The following is a 16,900-nucleotide window of genomic DNA, read 5'->3' as shown; positions in this document are numbered from 1 at the left end:
AATTGGCTCCCCATTTTTTATATACAGCAGCAGCATGTAATTGTCATGGTCCTTGAGCTACTGCTATATAATGCAAAAGGAGATGGTGGTATATTTTTATTAGATGGTATCAGTGAAAATCGCTCTTATAAAACTAATGGTGTATTAGAGAGTGACCCTCAGAAACACCCCTATTGATTCCATCAGATCAGATTTTATAGCCCTGTCCTTCCATTATTGCATTTGCCTTCACATTACAGCACTTAGGGTTTTTGTTCTCCTTTCATAATGTAAGGAAGGTTCATCATCACTCTTGATAATCATTGGGAAAAAGGACATATGCATGTTTCCATGGCTGCTGAGGCAGATCTGGCCTAGACAGCGTCGACACACTATACATAAACCCAGCTGGGGTAAACATATAAACCTGGGTGGGGGTGTTTCTGTCTTTTTCTTTGTCTATCCTCTGATATGCTTCGCTTGTTCTCATCCAGGCTAATGAAAGCGATGCTGTCATGTTTTAGATTTTGTCACTTCCCATGAAGTCAGTAAACGTTGGGATCCAGTGACTATTTTTTTTTAAAGCATTCGTATCCTACATATCCCATATTTTTTGTTGTTGTGAGAACTACAAGATATTCTTGATAAACTATTATCTAACATAAAATTATTCTATGGAGAAAACTAGCTAGTTTTAAATGCATCAAATGTCCCTAAAAATGGTGGGTTTTGGTTTGCTTTACCTCAGAAATCTTTCATTTCCAAGCTGTGAACTGATTTGATATTCAGTACATTTTAGTAAAAAATATTTTAAATGTATTTTAATTACTAACATTATTATTATGCTATTTTATTGATTGATGTTGTGTTTGTTAGTGAACATTTGTTGCTGGAGAATTGCAAAATCGCCCAAATCCAGAATTAAAACTGTATTTACACATGTCAGACTTTGGGTTGCAACAACTGCACAACTCAGAAATTATGTAGAAAATAAAACAGCTCATATAATATTGAGTTTGACCTCCTAAGGTTGGCAATTAATAATTTGTGAAGGTTAAGAGTTTTAGGCACCATTTTGTATTAGTGCAGTATTCTGTACAACACTTACACAAGACTGCTTCTCTAGGGGAGTTATGTGGACATTACAATTCAGCTCTCTTTATTCATATGACAAATTGTTGTCCTTGTTCTTGGCCTTCTGCATGGAGAGCAGTTTTCTAGGTCTTTATTTTCCTCTTTTTCTCTGAGGAGTAATACCTCAGCTGTCTGCTTGCCGAGTCTCCGGTAATTATTAGCTGTTACGCTGAAACGCAGTGTGTTGGTTGTGACAATAAAAACAAGTTTTTCAATGTCTGACATGTGGTTGAATTAATAAAAGCAATGATTTCTTTAAAGAGATCTGCTAAAACCAGACTGGCTCGTTATAATTAAACAGGGACAGCTACAGAAGATTCAGTTGCTCTTTTTGCTACATATATTGTCAGACTGTGGGCTGAATAGAAATGAAATTATCAGTGTATTGCTCTGCTACGTGAGGATTACAACAAATGACTCTGAATATTAAAAGAGATAAATGTGCAAATCTGTTGTCTCTAACAGTATTAGCGAATCTGAATTGGTTTGTGTTTCAGGTCTTAACAGTGTGTGAGAGGTAGAAAGATAACAGAAAATACATTCAGTCTGTCTTTTATCAGAGTCTGTAGAACCATGAAAGAATCACACAGAACATCGCAGACCATATAGTTTAGCAGGTCATAGATTTCACACTAGACTTTTGCACTAATAGTTCAATATCTGGCCATTTTATGCTTTTACCAGACTCTACAAACTTGATCGTGACTAGCCTTTTCAAAACCAGTCTAGATATGTGGTCGAGAATATAGAATAATATTATAAAGTAATGTTAAAAAGGCAAAACTCAAGATTCTAGTCAATTTTAATGCAAGTCAAGAACAGAAACAGTGTTCAAGTCACAGCCACAGACCTCAGTCTAGAATCCGATTGGTTAATAAGAATGTTGTGAAATCCAGGTATGTTGTGAAATCGTGATTTGTGTGTGAAGATGCATATGAATGTTCTTTTAAACAGACTGAGACGCGACAGATGAAGATTATTTTCCTTTCTAACACCCTTCCTTCATCCCTGCTTTTCTCAGGTATAATGGCTGACAAAGATAAAGATGTGCCAGTGGTTGAGGATGAAGATGAGCCAGATCTGAACTACCAGCCTCCGGCTCAGAAGAGCCTGCAGGAGATCCAGGAACTGGACAAGGATGATGAAAGCCTGAACAAGTACAAGCAAACCCTCTTGGGTTCTGGACCTGTGGTGGCAGGTTAGTGTACCATCACTAAAAACCAGGAAAATATTTTTGGAACACGCCTACTGTATGCGCACACTATTCTTTATATATATATTTTATGTATATATATAAATTATACACTACAGTTCAAAAAGTTTTTTTTTTTTGTTTTTTTTTGAGAAATGAATACTTTTATCCAACAAGGATGCACTAAATTGATCTAAAGTGGCAGTAAAGACAGGAAATCTTTGTATTTCACAAAAACTTTCTATAAATCAAAGAATACACCAAAAATGTATGATGGTTTCCACAAGAATATTAAGCAGTACATAGAAAATAATAAAAACATGTTTTCTGAGCACCAAAGCAGCATATAAGAATTAGATATTCTGAAGGATCTTGTGACACTGAAGACTGGTTGCTGAAAATTCAGCTTTGCAATCACAAAAATAAATGACATTTTAAAATATATTCGAATAGAAAAAAATTTAATTGCAATAATATTTTACTGCATTTTCAAATAAATGCAGCCTTGGTAGCACAAGAGACTTCAAACAAACAAACAAACAAATAAATAAAAACATAAATAAATGTGCCAGTGAGCATTTGATAACATTTTTAGAGGATCACAGTCTCACCAAGCAACAAAATGATTAGAATCTTACTGATATTTGACCCACATTTGTAGATGCACACAAATAATGAATGTTTCAAAGAATTTCATCTTCTGAAGATTGCATTGTCTTCATGTTTAAAGCTGTTACTCGGCTCTCCAGGGACGGCTCTCCCTTCTCCTCCTGCTGTCTAGACTGATTCAGTCCCCCCGGGGGACTCCAGTCTTGGTTCAAAGCCCCCAAACAATATCCTCTTAACTCTGAGAATGAAGGAGAAGGTGGCTATCACTTAGTCTGAAGAGCATGGCTTTGAACTGCTTTGTTGTTTAGAGAAACATGAATTATAATTCCACTCACTGTGTAACACTGGATAATTTGCATTTGATATTATGTCCCGCTGTACAATGCATTAATTATAAGATCAGTTATTGTATTTCTCACTCAGTTATTGAGTGAAATAGCTTTGTTTCTTTTCCGTTTCCCCTCATGAAGAATTGTTTCTGATATTATGATCAAAGCCCAGCAATCCTAATTTCTTTTACCACAGGGGAAATCCAAATATACACTTTAAATCCTTTAAGTGTGAACTGGAAATACTTGCTGATACAGTGTTGCTAAAGGCATAAAAGGCAGATTAATTTCCTCTTGACTCATAGGGGTTTAGAACGTTTGATTTAGATGCAATTTAATTTTCTGTTGAGAATCAATCAACTGCAGTAATTTCTTTCCTTTTTTTTTCATTCGAATGCAACTTGTGTGCCAAGGGTATTTACCTTGTGAGTCCTCTGATTCATAAATGATTCATCTTTGTTTTGTTGGTTATGGCCAGGTTAATAATAGCCTTCTTTCAATATGCTGGAATGGAAATTTCAGCTTGTGCTGGTATTTTATAGCGTTTTGTGTTTCAGTGTAATGACCGAAAGATCTGCTTACAGAGATCATCATGACCAGTCGGACCAAAAAGTACATCATCTTTTGCCTCTGAGAACTATGATACAAAACCTGTCTTATATCCTCATTTCCTATATTGTGTATGGAATGAAAATTGTGTCATAATTTACTCACCCTCATGTCATTCCAAACCTGTATGTTAAGATTGGTGTTATTTTAGTAGTATTTAATTATAATATTTAATTATTTTATTTTTATATTATCAGTTTTCATTTGAATCTTTTTGTAATTTTGTGAAGCGCTTTTGTAATTTAATTTATTATTTATTTTTTAGTTTATATTTATTTCCACTTAGTACTTAGTAACCAAGACAACATCTAATAATGATGTAATAATGATCAGTACATTATTAAAAAATTATCCTTTTGTGCTCCAGGAAGGAAAAAATATATATATGGGTCATGAGGGTGAGTAAATGATGGCCGATTTTTCATTTTTGGTGAACTAACCCCCTCACTGGGACTGAAAACACTGGAAATATGAAGCAGGTTTGTCTTGACGTCCATTCATTTGCCATAAGATTTCCTGAGATATAATAGCGGGATTGTGCCAGGGTGATCAGTCATGTTTGGTGTGTGCGGTCCCCGGTGCACAGTTTAGCGAGTGAGCATGCCTGCGGCGGGTAGTGCCACTTGTAGCCATCAGCAGATGATTAACTGTAGTTCCCACTTTTAAAACCAGCCCACCCTGCATCAATAACACTGCATCAATGAGACCCATCCAACAATTTGTTATGTGCAGTTTTACACCGCTAGCTCCCTCTTGGCAGTGCAGAAACAATCCTTCAGTGGAACAATAGAGTTAGGCGCCTAATTTAAGCTAGTCACCTGCCCTGCGTGCTTCACGGGACAACTTCTTCGATGGAAGTTCACACATCAAACCTTCACTCTCATATTTTTTCCCAGAGATTTAAATGTCACTTTTTACATCACACAAGGCCATTGTATGCCTTCAGAAGGCTTGAAGTATAGCATATGAACCGCTTTTATAGTGCTGTTTGGCTGTTCTTTTGTCACTCTTTGGAGCTTGACAGACATAGTCACAATGCACTATTGTTGTATTCAGATTCAGAAATTCTCCTTTTGTATTCCATTGAATAACAGCGTACAGGTTTGGAATTACATGAGGGTGAATAAATAATGACTGAATTTTCGTTTTGAGGTGAACTGTACCTTTAAGGGGTGGGGCAGCTGCAGCTCTATCACTGTTAAATGTGCTGAGGCTGCATGCTGGGGTCACTAACCTGCAGCAGCTCTGTGTCCACCTAAACCCTGACAGGCCCGATCTATTTCTGTAATGGGCGGCACTCCTATGGACACAAGAAACTAGGGAGGGAATGCATGGCGGTTCATTAGCAACACTGACTGACAAGACTTTAAAAGCCTCCTTATCTCATAATGAAGGTGATTATGTTTGTGAAAGACACTGTAGCTCTGTTCCATAACCTAGTGAGCTGCATTTTAAAGAAGCGTTGGTGTGTTCCTGATTCAAAGGCTGTTGCAAAAATAGGCAACTTAATTATGTTGCCTTTTAAGATGATTCCCCCCCCAAAAGGCACCATTGCAGAAAAGGCAATTACAGAATGTAAAGCAACAAGTTTATTGAAAAATTTGATCAAAGACTGCAGATATATAATGAAAAATGAATATAATAATACTGCATAATTTTTTTCTGTTCCTAAAAGTACTAATAAAATAGTTCAGTGTTATTAAAAATGGTTCATTTAACCAATATTTTTGCTGTATAGTTTTATGCTTAAAGTATCTTCTAGTTAGCTTAGCAATATGCTAATATCTACTGTTGAAATCAGTTTTACCCAAAATTTGTGTGTATTTTTACGTGTAATCAGAGTATCGTTCCATTAGCTTAGCTCCATGCTAATGTCAATCTCTATTGAAATCAGTTTTACCCAATATTTGTGTGTATTTTTTTCATATCTATTTTCATGAGTAATTAATTGTCCTGTTAGCTTAGCACCATGCTAACATCATACTGTTGAAATCAATTTTACCTGATATATTTGTGTTTTTATGAGTGGTCAGAGTATCATTCCGTTAGCTTGGCAACAAGCTAATGTCAAACTCTAGACATTGAAATCAATTTTACCCAATATTTGTACGTATTTTTATGAGTAAACAGAATTTTGTTCCATTAGCTTAGCACCATGCTAATGCCAATCTCTATTGAAATCATTTTTTCCCCCAGTATTTATATTTTTTAAATGTATTTTTGTTAATTATTAGACTATCATCTGTTAGCAACATGCTCCATTATCAATCATGAGTCATGTTTCCTGTGTGCTGTGTAGAGAGTTCCAAATCTATCCCATTAGGATGCTGTCTGTGTTGGCTGTAGGAATTAAGTCAGCTCACTCGGTTTTGGAACACCGCTTTTCATATAGATGCCAGATGAAACAAAGGAAATGAGTATGAATTGTACGGTTGGAGAGAGCTGTCTTTCCACAAACCTGAATTGATGATGTTCATGTGCACATATCTGAGATGATTAATGTGTCTTATTTACACACTGACTGGTCAGTTCATTGCAGGTGCACATGAAAGCCTTGTTTCCCCCTTCCTGTTTTCACTCAATTTAGTCTAAGTGTCTTCCCTCTGGTCTGAGACACATGATGAATGTGTGGACGAATCAGCTTGGAGGATTGACTGGGCCAGTAATGCTGGATAGGCAGGATTCGCAAGAATAGACAGATTCTGGTGTTTTCCTCAGCCAGACTTGCAGTGCTACTGACAAGAATGATAGCTCAAATTGTGCGGAAGATGTGGGCTATTACTTTTCTAAGCGATCAGACTTGCAGTTTTTACCTGGAAAACAATAAAATGGGCTAGAAAATTATGCAGACTTAAAATGAAGGAGAATCCTGAGTCATGTCAAAGGATCAGAATACCTTTGAGATTTAAAGTAGGCACTTTTTGACTTTTGCCAGTAGGCAACATCTAGAAACACCCTAGCATTATATAGCACTGTGCTGAAATTGTTCATAACACTTTAGCAAATACATACAACTGTTATTTAACCAGAAAATCACTTTGGTCTAAAAGAGCAGCTGTACTACATGCTGACAATATTACACTCACCAGTAAACGCTCACAGTCGTACTGCTGAAATGTTAATGTCAAACTTATTTTTTTATTCGCTACGGAAAAAAGGCTACTCTGATGAATAAGTTGGTTTATCCTATAGTGCAGGTAGCAAATGTAGAGCAGATTTTTTTTCAGTTTCTCATCTGTTTTATTCATTGCATTGTAGATCCCAGCATTCCTAATGTTCAGGTGACCCGACTCACTCTGATGTGTGACCAGGCCCCTGGACCCATCACCATGGACCTGACAGGTGAGTCTCACCAGAACAATTATTCAACAAGTGCTTTATAAATCAGGCATAAATAATGTTTTAGTAAATTTATGTGATTGATTTTTTTTTTTTTTTTTTTCATTTGTTTTACATTAATTGATTATTTTTTTATTATTTTACACACATTATTTTTAATATTATTAACTAAAGTAATACTACACTGACCAGTGTTATTTTAGTATGACTTATATACAATTTAGTATTAATTAATATTTTTAAGTAGCATTTATTTTTGCATTTACAGGTTTCACTTTAATTTTGGTTGATGTTTTAGTAAATTTGTTATTTTGTCATTTGTTTTACTTTAATACAGTATTTAAAAAATAATAATTTTCCACACAATAGTTTTAATATTATTAATTGTACTAAAGTAATTGACCAGTGTTATTTTATTATTATTTAATATACCATTTAGTATTTATTAATATTTTGAAATAGCTTTTGTTTTTGCATGTTCAATTTTAATTTTACTTAATTAAATTTTGATTTTGTCTTTTTTTTTTAGTAGTTTTTTTTTGTTTTTAGAAATATAGCTTTAATTGATTTTTATTTTAGTTTAGTTTTTGTAATTTTAGTACTTCAACTTCAACTTATTTTATTTCATTTAGTTGCAAAAGCAGCATTTCTAATTTTAGTTTAATCTAATATGCGTTTTTTATTTTATTTCAGCTGCATTTCAAACAAAGAAATCAAATCAAATCAATGAAAATGATTTGCAATAGTTCTGTTTTATTTAACAATAACAACCCTATCTCAAATCCATAGCATCCGGTTTGCATTATTTGCATGATTAGTATTCGTAGGATAATAGTCGTGTGGGTTGAGGTAAGTGGGTTGAATCTGCGGTCTCTATTGTCCACACAAAGGCTTCTGGTCAAGAGCTGGAAGGGCATGTGCTTAGTTGACACTATTGACAGAGGCTCAGCAGCTCTGCGCTGCATTCTAATGCTTCACCTCCCCTGCCTTCAGAGGGATGATGTCATTCCTTCCTCTGCCAGACTAAATCATGCAAGCAGATCTGCAACACAAATCAATGCACACTGCTGTATGTAGCCACGTACCCGCCTCGATACACTGGAGGGGCCTGTCGGGTCTTTTGACGGTCGGAGCAGGTTTCTGCCGCCCTCCTTTGCCCTCAGCCAGTTCAACAGTGTGTTTCTCTCTTTAACAACGGGAGCACGGCAAAAGGGCACCTGGTTGCTAGGCAATGGGATGATTCTGGGCTGTTTAAGTCAGTCCTTTAAAGTAAGAAGACCTTTTCAGATATAAAATCTGTAACTATCATTCACAGCGTGAAGAACCTATGCACCAGCACGTTTCCTCTTTTAGAACAAAACCAGAAGTGACTCTGCGGTTTGAGTTGGTACAGGAAGGCGTTGCCTTCTAACATAGAGTACATTGTTGCGCTTTTGTGTGTGCACTTCCTGTTTAGCAGCTTTTATTCTTAAATTACCTCTGCCCTGACACAAGGGGAACAAAACACATTTACTTTCTTCATTGGCTCCCTGATGGCTGGATAGATGGTCAATTTAGCTAACAATGTAAGACAGCTTTTTTTTATTTTATGAAATTGGTAAACGTAAGATTCTTCCTTCAAAAGCATAAAAAGTATTACTCCAAAGGTTTGAATGGTAGTAATCTTTTTAATAGGTTTTGCACCAAAATTTCTGTGCTGCAGCTGTAAGTTCGCCTTAATCTATACATACAGAATGAACACTTTTTACTGTACAAGAAACTGCAGTCAAACAGCATAAAAAATCTCGCTCCATAGTCTGAGCTGTAAGCAGGAGCACATTAGCGATCTGTGATCCAGGAACGCAGATGTGCCAGAGTCCTGCTGTAAATGACAGCCGAGCGTGGCACCTCACGATGGGACGTCCACTGGGATGGAACATGCTAACCAGACTGAGTTTTTGATGGATGTGGCTGGGCTGACATGCGGTGGTGGAGAAAGACTGTAACAGTTAGTGGTGGATGAAGGTGGGGAGCAGAACCTGACTGCACTCCAGGCTTGAAAAGCACTCAGCATGACCGCAGAAGTTCTGCTCTGCTGACGTTCAGATTAGAGCAGCAGGAAGCCAGACCTTATCACGGTGCTCTTAATTGAATCCGAATAGTGAATCCACATCTAAGCAGTTGAATATCTTGCGGTGTTTGTCGCATCCCTTCTGAGAGAAATGTGAATAAAGTACAGAATGTGAATAAAGTACAGAATAAAGTATGCCAGTGGATCCTCTGCAGTGAATGGGTGCCGTCAGAATGAGAGTCCGATAAAAACTTCACAATAATACACAAGTAATCCACACGTCTCCAGTCCATCAATTAATGTCTTGTGAAGCAAAAAGTTGCATGTTTGAAAGAAACAATCCATCATTAAAGGATTAGTTCACACAAAAATGAAAATCCTGTCATTAATTACTCACCCTCATGTCGTTCCAAACATGTAAGTCCTTCGTTCATTTTTGGAACATAAATTAAGATATTATATATAACAATTAAGATATTTTTGATGAAATCCAAGAGCTTCTGACCCTGCATGGACAGCAATGCAACTACTACGTTCAAGGCCCAGAAAGGTATTAAAGACATAGTCTTTTAAAATTAAAATAGTCCAAGTGACATCAGTGGTTCAACTGTAATTTTATAATTTTTTTTTAATGATGTTCTTACTACCTTTCTGGACCTTGAACATGGTAGTTCCGTTGCTGTCAGAGTTCATCAAAAATCTTAAAAGTATCTTAATTTGTTCTCAGTAGATGAACAAAGGTTTTACAGGTGGAACGACATAAGGGTAAGTAATTAATGACAGAATTTTCATTTTTGGGTGAAAACAGGGTGCTTGACAAAAAAAATTTATCATAAAAATAGAATGTCTGCTAACCTCGGCTCCAAAAATACAAGAATGTATGTATTATGTAAAATGTATCTATGTGATAGTCTGTTTTAAAATATTCGTATTTTTGGAGTCCAGGTGTGCTGACATTTTTCTATTTGAACCAGAAACAATGGTTTTGAAGTTATTGCAAACATGCAGATTTTCAATTCACAAAATGTTAACTGATGGAACTGGAGTCACGTGCATTACTTGTGGATTGTTGTGATGTTTTATCAGCTGTTTGGACTCTCATTCTGACGGCACCCATTCACTGCAGTGTTTCTGTTGGTGGATAAGTGGTTTAAAGTGAAATTTCTGCAAATTTGTTCTGTAAATTTTAAGCAAATTTTATGGTGGCCAAGAGAGCTCAACGTGCTCCACGCCCAAAGCACCAGCAAATCAAGAAAACATCTTCATCAGTTTGACAGCAGGTGGTGCAAATGCTCTCACAACACAACCAAATAAAGAATTTTATTTGCAGCGCGTTTCTTTGTTTGTTGTGTTGTGAGCATTTGCAGCACTTGTGTTGTCAAATTGATGAAGTTGTTTTCTTAATTTGCAGGTGTTTTTTCTATTTGCAGCGCATTGAGCTCTCTCGGCCACTTTAAAATTTCATTTTTAGGTGAACTATTCCTTTAACACTGTTGACTTTTTATCTGGGCTGCTTTGGGTTTGGGTCTTATTATGAGCTGTCCTGTGCAAATATAAATTAATGAGCTATTTGTCAATTACACCAATGTCAGTTCACATTTATATGGATGTGAATAGATTGATTTAGAAATTCAGAACTGTTTTGTCCTTTCTTGGCAATGCAGGAAATGGATCTTTTAGTAAAGCACAATTCAGTGAGTTATGTTGATGGTGATGAGATGTCTGTGTTGAACGCTGCAGCAGTGGGAGTGAGGGTGGAACGGGGCACTCGCATTCTCACCTCGTGCCAGATTGCAGCTCCTCCAGACTGCTAGAGCCTCCGCTGGGATCTTCCTTATTATCCATCTCCATCTATGCTCTCTCACTGCTGCTGTGTGGGAGTCATACAAACGGCATACCAACTGCAACTTCAGCAAACTGTGTTCAAAACCAACACCCCTGAATCTTTAAGCACAGGGAGAGAATGAACACACATCGCCCTCATGAAGTTTCTCCTGTTCACACGGTTACAGTTGTTTGCAAATTGAAATAAAAATATTTAGCTTTTTTATATATATATATATATATATTTCAAATAAATGCTGTTCAAATAAACTTTGTTCATTAAAAAAATTTAAATCCACAAAAATATTGAATTGCAAATCTGTTTTCAAATATGGTAATAATAAGAAATGTTTCACAAAAGCACAAAATCAGGATATTAGAATGAGTAATGGCTGCTGAAAATTCAGCTTTACCATAACAGGAATAAATTACATTTTAAATTATATTCAAATAGAAAACCGTTATTTAAAATTAAATTTAAAGGGTTAGTTCACCCCAAAATGAAAATTGTCATTAATGACTCACCCTCATGTCGTTCCAAACCCGTAAGACCTTCGTTCATCTTCAGAACACAAATTAAGATATTTTTGATGAAATCGGAGAGCTATCGGACCATCTATAGACAGCAACGCAACCAAAATGTTCCCAGGTCCAGAAACGTAGTAAATACATCGGTAAATGTGCGCGCATGGACGTAATCTGCATATTAAGCGTTGTTTACGCTTAGGGGAAAGCGTGTGTATGCATTGTGATACTCTCTAAAATGGCGGAAGACATAACTCGGGGGAGAAGAATGGTTGAGTAAATTGTTATTTTTGTTTTCTTTGCGCACAAAAAATAAAGTATTCTCGTAGCGTCGCAAAACTGAAGCCACTGATGTCACATGGACTGATTTACCGATGTATTTACTATGTTTCTGGACCTGGGAACATTTCAGTTGCGTTGCTGTCTATGGAGGGTCCGATAGCTCTCCGATTTCATCAAAAATATCTGAATTTGTGTTCCGAAGATGAACGAAGGTCTTACGGGTTTGGAACGACACGAGAGTGAGTAATTAATAACAGAATTTTCATTTTGGGGTGAACTAACCCTTTAATATTTCACAATATCAGTGTTTTTATTGTATTTTTGATCAATTAAATATATTGGTAAGACTTATTTCAAAAACGTAAAAAAAAAAATGTACTGACCCCAAACTTTTGAACAGTTGTGTGTGTGTGTGTGTGTGTGTGTGTGTAATATGGACAGACAGATCTAGTTTACATTGTTGAAGTGAATCTAATCACCATGTCATAAGGAGATCACACACGCCACGATTCAGTGCTCACTGTCGCACATACGGACTAATCCACTTGTCCAATCAGGATTATGTTATTACAGTGATTATCAGTGCTAGATTTAGTCAATTACAGATAAGGGATTTCATCTTTGTGATGTAGAAAAGGTTTTGAGAGGGCTGGATGCTGCTTCTGTTATATTAATAGCGACATCGCATGTCGGCACATACAAAGGGTCAGCTGCAAGATGGAGAATCTCCAAGCCCAGATCCAGTTCCATTAGCCTCTAGTCTACAGTCTAAAAATAGTATCAATGTTGAGATGTGGAGCACAGGACACTAATGAACACAGTCTGGCATTTGGCATCATGTGAACAGCCCACAAATCATCATTGATGTTGTTCATTGTATCAATCTCCGATTTCTCCTTCCTCCCCTGTCTCTTTCAGTATCCATTACAAAGCACTTAGGGCAGATTCAAGGGATAAATTGATAACGCAGCAGTTGCACTTTTGTAAGGAAGCTCTTTGCATTGAACTCAGTTGAACTACAAGCATAAAGGATGCGACCTGCAACATAAAAGGCTCACATTTACAATTCTGATATTGATTTGTGCTGTATTTCTTTAAAAATGTACTTATAACAAGGTTAAATTGCTGTTAATTTCACTCTGGCTAATGTAAATAAACTTTTATTTTTTTTTAATATAGGTGACCTCGATGCTTTGAAGAAGAAGAACTTCACCATGAAGGAGGGAGTGGATTACAGGGTGAAAATCCACTTCAAGGTGAATATAAATCAGATTTCTGTCATAAAACAGTCTGCAGTGATGGTCATTCCTTTATACTGTGGCCTAACAAATACCGTTGTGTATTTTTAGCTTAAAATCTGTGTCATTCTGAGATAATGTTAAAAAAGGCAAGTTTTAACAATGCCCTTGAAAGACTGATCTCAAGCTTCTGCATGCTTAGAGCACGTAAATGTTGTAAGATATTAAATCCATGGCTAGAAGTGGATAGATTGTTTATTTCCTGTCTTGACCGGGCCAGTGCTATGAACAGCATACAGAAATACACACAGACACCCTTTCCCAGGCTAAAATGTCCTAAAAATAATACACTTTGTAAACAGATCGCGGTACAATGTAAGCAGAAAATGGGTTTGTGTGGGGGGGTGTTTTGGGCTTCAAAATATAAGTGATGTTGAAATGTTTTGTGTTTTATAACCGTTTTCTCAAGAACATTTAATTAAAATGGCATCTAAAGTCACTTTATTTCACTGTGAGTCACACCAGATCATATTCCTGCAAAATAGCGTTATTCACAAAATCCCTTTTGGATCCAGCAATTCAACAATATCTTTCTAGCCCATGATTCATCAGGAAAGATGGGCTTGATACAGCTTCACACAGAAGATAAAAGAGCTTTATAGTTCATGCTCAATATCCCAGGTGAAAAACAAGTGCACTTCCTTAATGTACTTAAAGTGCTCTATTTTCGCACACTAATTTTGTACTTAATATACTAAAAATGATCCTTTAGATCATCTAAGTGATCGTGTAGACTCCATGAATATGAATATGAACTAAAATGCACTTTTAACATACTATCTTAGTATTTAAAAATGTATTTAGTTAACACTTGTAGCACACTTGAACCCATCTTTCATACACTAGTACACTCAGGTGTACTACAAGTGGTAGTTAAATACATTTTTTAAATACAAAGATAGTATGTTAAAAGTGCATTTTAGTTCATATTCATGGTGTCTCAAAATAGCACAGTTGAGTACACTTAGATGATCTTAAGTTGACCTTAAGAAGTACTAAAGGATCATTTTTAATATATTAAGTCCAAAATTAGTGCGTGAAAATAGAGCACTTTAAGTACATTATGGAAGTGTACTTGTTTTTCAAACGGGATTCTAAAATAGACAGTATCTGTATTTCAATGTATGGGTATTCCCTAAAAGGGGATGGGATGTGGATGTGGAGTGAATTCCTAAAGCATCTAACAGGACCTCTGCTGGTGACTCTGTGCTACAACAGGTTGAATGTCCTGAGAATGAAAATGACATGCTAAATTAATAATATTTATTCTAATTCATCCCATCTGTTCCCATTAGGTCAACAGGGACATCGTGTCTGGACTGAAATATGTGCATCTGACCTACAGGAAAGGACTCAGAGGTAAGAACATCTGTAGTCATGAATTTAAATGTTGGCATTGACGCTGCAAGTGCTCGAGTCAAGGGTGTATTGATATCTTTATACACACATTATACACCATCTGATAAATATGTTTCACTTGTCTTCATATGACACATCAATTTCTTTATTCAAACGTAAAAATTTTAATAAATGAATTATGTATATTTAAAACAGTTTATTTAATTCATGTTTAAAAAATATAAAATGTATTTTATTGAAAAATAAGAGATTTCAAATGTTTTTGTAAATGTAGTTAAATAAAACAAAATTTTAATGAAAAATTATTTTTTTTTTAATTATTATCATTCATGTGGTTATTATTACTATTATTATTACTATTATTATTATTTATTAAGAAATTAAGAAATTTAAGAAATTGCAAGTTACTTTTCTTTGTCATTCTGTCAAATTCTTTACCTTTTAACAATCAACTTAAAAATGCCATTGGACAGGTTATTGTTGGGTGCAACCAATCAGCTTTTGATGTATTTTTTAAGAATTTGACTCACTGATTTTTCTTTACCTGTAGTGGACAAGGCAGTGTACATGGTAGGCAGCTACGGTCCGAGAGTCGAGGAGCATGAGTTCATGACCCCGGTGGAGGAGGCTCCGAAGGGCATGATCGTTCGGGGAAGCTACCACATCAAATCCTACTTCACAGATGACGACAAGACAGACCACCTGTCGTGGGAGTGGAACCTGCAAATCAAAAAAGACTGGGACAGTGCAGAGTAAAGAGGTCTTCCTCTGTCTCTCTCTCTCTCCCAGATGCATAGCAACATAGCCAATTTATCACTGATGTTTAATACAGAGACATAGGCTTGGTAGATATGGTTTTGCCGGCTTTGCAAATGATTAAATAACAATTAGTCGTATTAAAAAAAAAAAAAAAACAAATACATTAAAAAAACAATGAAGATATTCCTACATATTAGGTGTAATCAACAGTGAGGACATACAGTGACTGGCAGGGTATTAGAGGCGACTTAGTACTTTGTAATAGATATAACAATGGTATAACCAACAAATGAAATCCCTCATGCCTGTACACTCAGGTTTTAGTGTATACTGTAAATGTAAATATTACAATGTCTGTATTCTTGCAATGCATTTCGAGTTCTTTACAGAGCCCATGACCAGATCAGTGCATGCTTGAATGTGAAGCCATCTTGTCTGCAATGGCTAATTTCTTGTATTGAGGATGTAATCAGTCTGCTGTTACCTGATAAATACGTGTGTAGGACGTGGTTTGTACTAAGTGTTGCTTGTCAAAAAAGGTATTTCTGAGCATAAAACCCCCGAGGAAAAAGATCAACTTAAACCGGTATGAAGTTGTCTGGCTGTTCACCAGCAACCAATTCTGGTAAAGCTGCTTCACTTTTCATGTTGGTTAAGTCCGGACTGGCACATCAGCTTCTAAAATGCAACATTTGCTGGTGATTTTGCTGGTCTTTTCAGCTGGGAACCATCAGTGGAGCCCATAGTCAAGCACCCTCTTCATTCCCTGAAACAATTTAAGATCTGTTCATCTCTGTCCAGGTGTCTGTAACTGTCTTCCATCTAGCTTTTATATTAGATTGTCTCTGATTTATTCCAAAATAAATACATTTATTGTTTATATGCCTGCTGATACCTGACACTTCCATCTCCATCGCTGATTTTATTATCTGACAAAAGATTATCTTGATTTTCTTTTCTTTTTTTTGGAATTCCCTACTACACGATCATATTCAGAAATATTAGATAACACTGCAGAATATTCAAAATACTCTGTGGAAATGACTGGGTTTATTGTTCCTACAGAATAAAATTTCTTGAAGAAAGGTAATAAATGCCACAGGAAATGTCTAACTGGCATGTGCATTATGTAATGCCGTTATGGGGGAGACAAATGCTGAATCATCATTAACTGTGAGCTAGTCAGCAACAGGAAGAAAAATACAACAGCACACAAAAGATTAACTGCAATCTTTTATGAATTTTCATTTTTTTATAACTGTGATTCCACAGTCAGTATAACATCAAATTAAATACTTGCAATATTTCTAAATATTCCCACATGATGCATATTGTCTGAGATTCATACTGTCTCATATAATGAAATCGTCTTCATAATTGGATGTTATGATTAGTCTGCTTGTGGTCTGTATTGCATGATGCTGCTTTTTGAACATGTTAATTAGGGGTTTCATTGTGATGTAAGGGGAGGCAGCCGTAAGCAGTAAAGTAACATTTAGTCAGGGCATTTTTCAACTGATTCATTTGCTTAAAAAAAAAGATTCTATTGCTTCTGTATTGTTAAACTTTTCATCTTGTATTTTTAATAAAGTTTGGCCTATCCTTAATTGTA

General features: G+C 35.9%; 1 protein-coding gene across 2 annotated transcripts in view; it reads left to right on the top strand.

The window, feature by feature from the left end:
• arhgdig (Rho GDP dissociation inhibitor (GDI) gamma) overlaps positions 1–16,900 on the top strand; it is a 27,606-nt gene extending 10,706 nt beyond the window's left edge. Inside the window, exons 2-6 of one of the 2 annotated variants that reach the window (XM_058770124.1) lie at positions 2,135–2,311; positions 7,111–7,194; positions 13,052–13,128; positions 14,466–14,529; positions 15,080–16,900. In XM_058770124.1, coding sequence (XP_058626107.1) covers positions 2,135–2,311; positions 7,111–7,194; positions 13,052–13,128; positions 14,466–14,529; positions 15,080–15,285 — 608 coding nt within the window. In that variant the 3' untranslated portion in view covers positions 15,286–16,900. The remainder of the gene's footprint in view (positions 1–2,134; positions 2,312–7,110; positions 7,195–13,051; positions 13,129–14,465; positions 14,530–15,079) is intronic. The other variant, XM_058770125.1, reaches the window with a different exon arrangement.

This window comes from Onychostoma macrolepis, chromosome 03, assembly GCF_012432095.1.
Source record: "Onychostoma macrolepis isolate SWU-2019 chromosome 03, ASM1243209v1, whole genome shotgun sequence".
NCBI lineage: Eukaryota > Metazoa > Chordata > Actinopteri > Cypriniformes > Cyprinidae > Onychostoma > Onychostoma macrolepis.
Note: the sequence above shows the minus strand (reverse complement) of the source record. Positions and strands in the feature narration are given on the sequence as shown.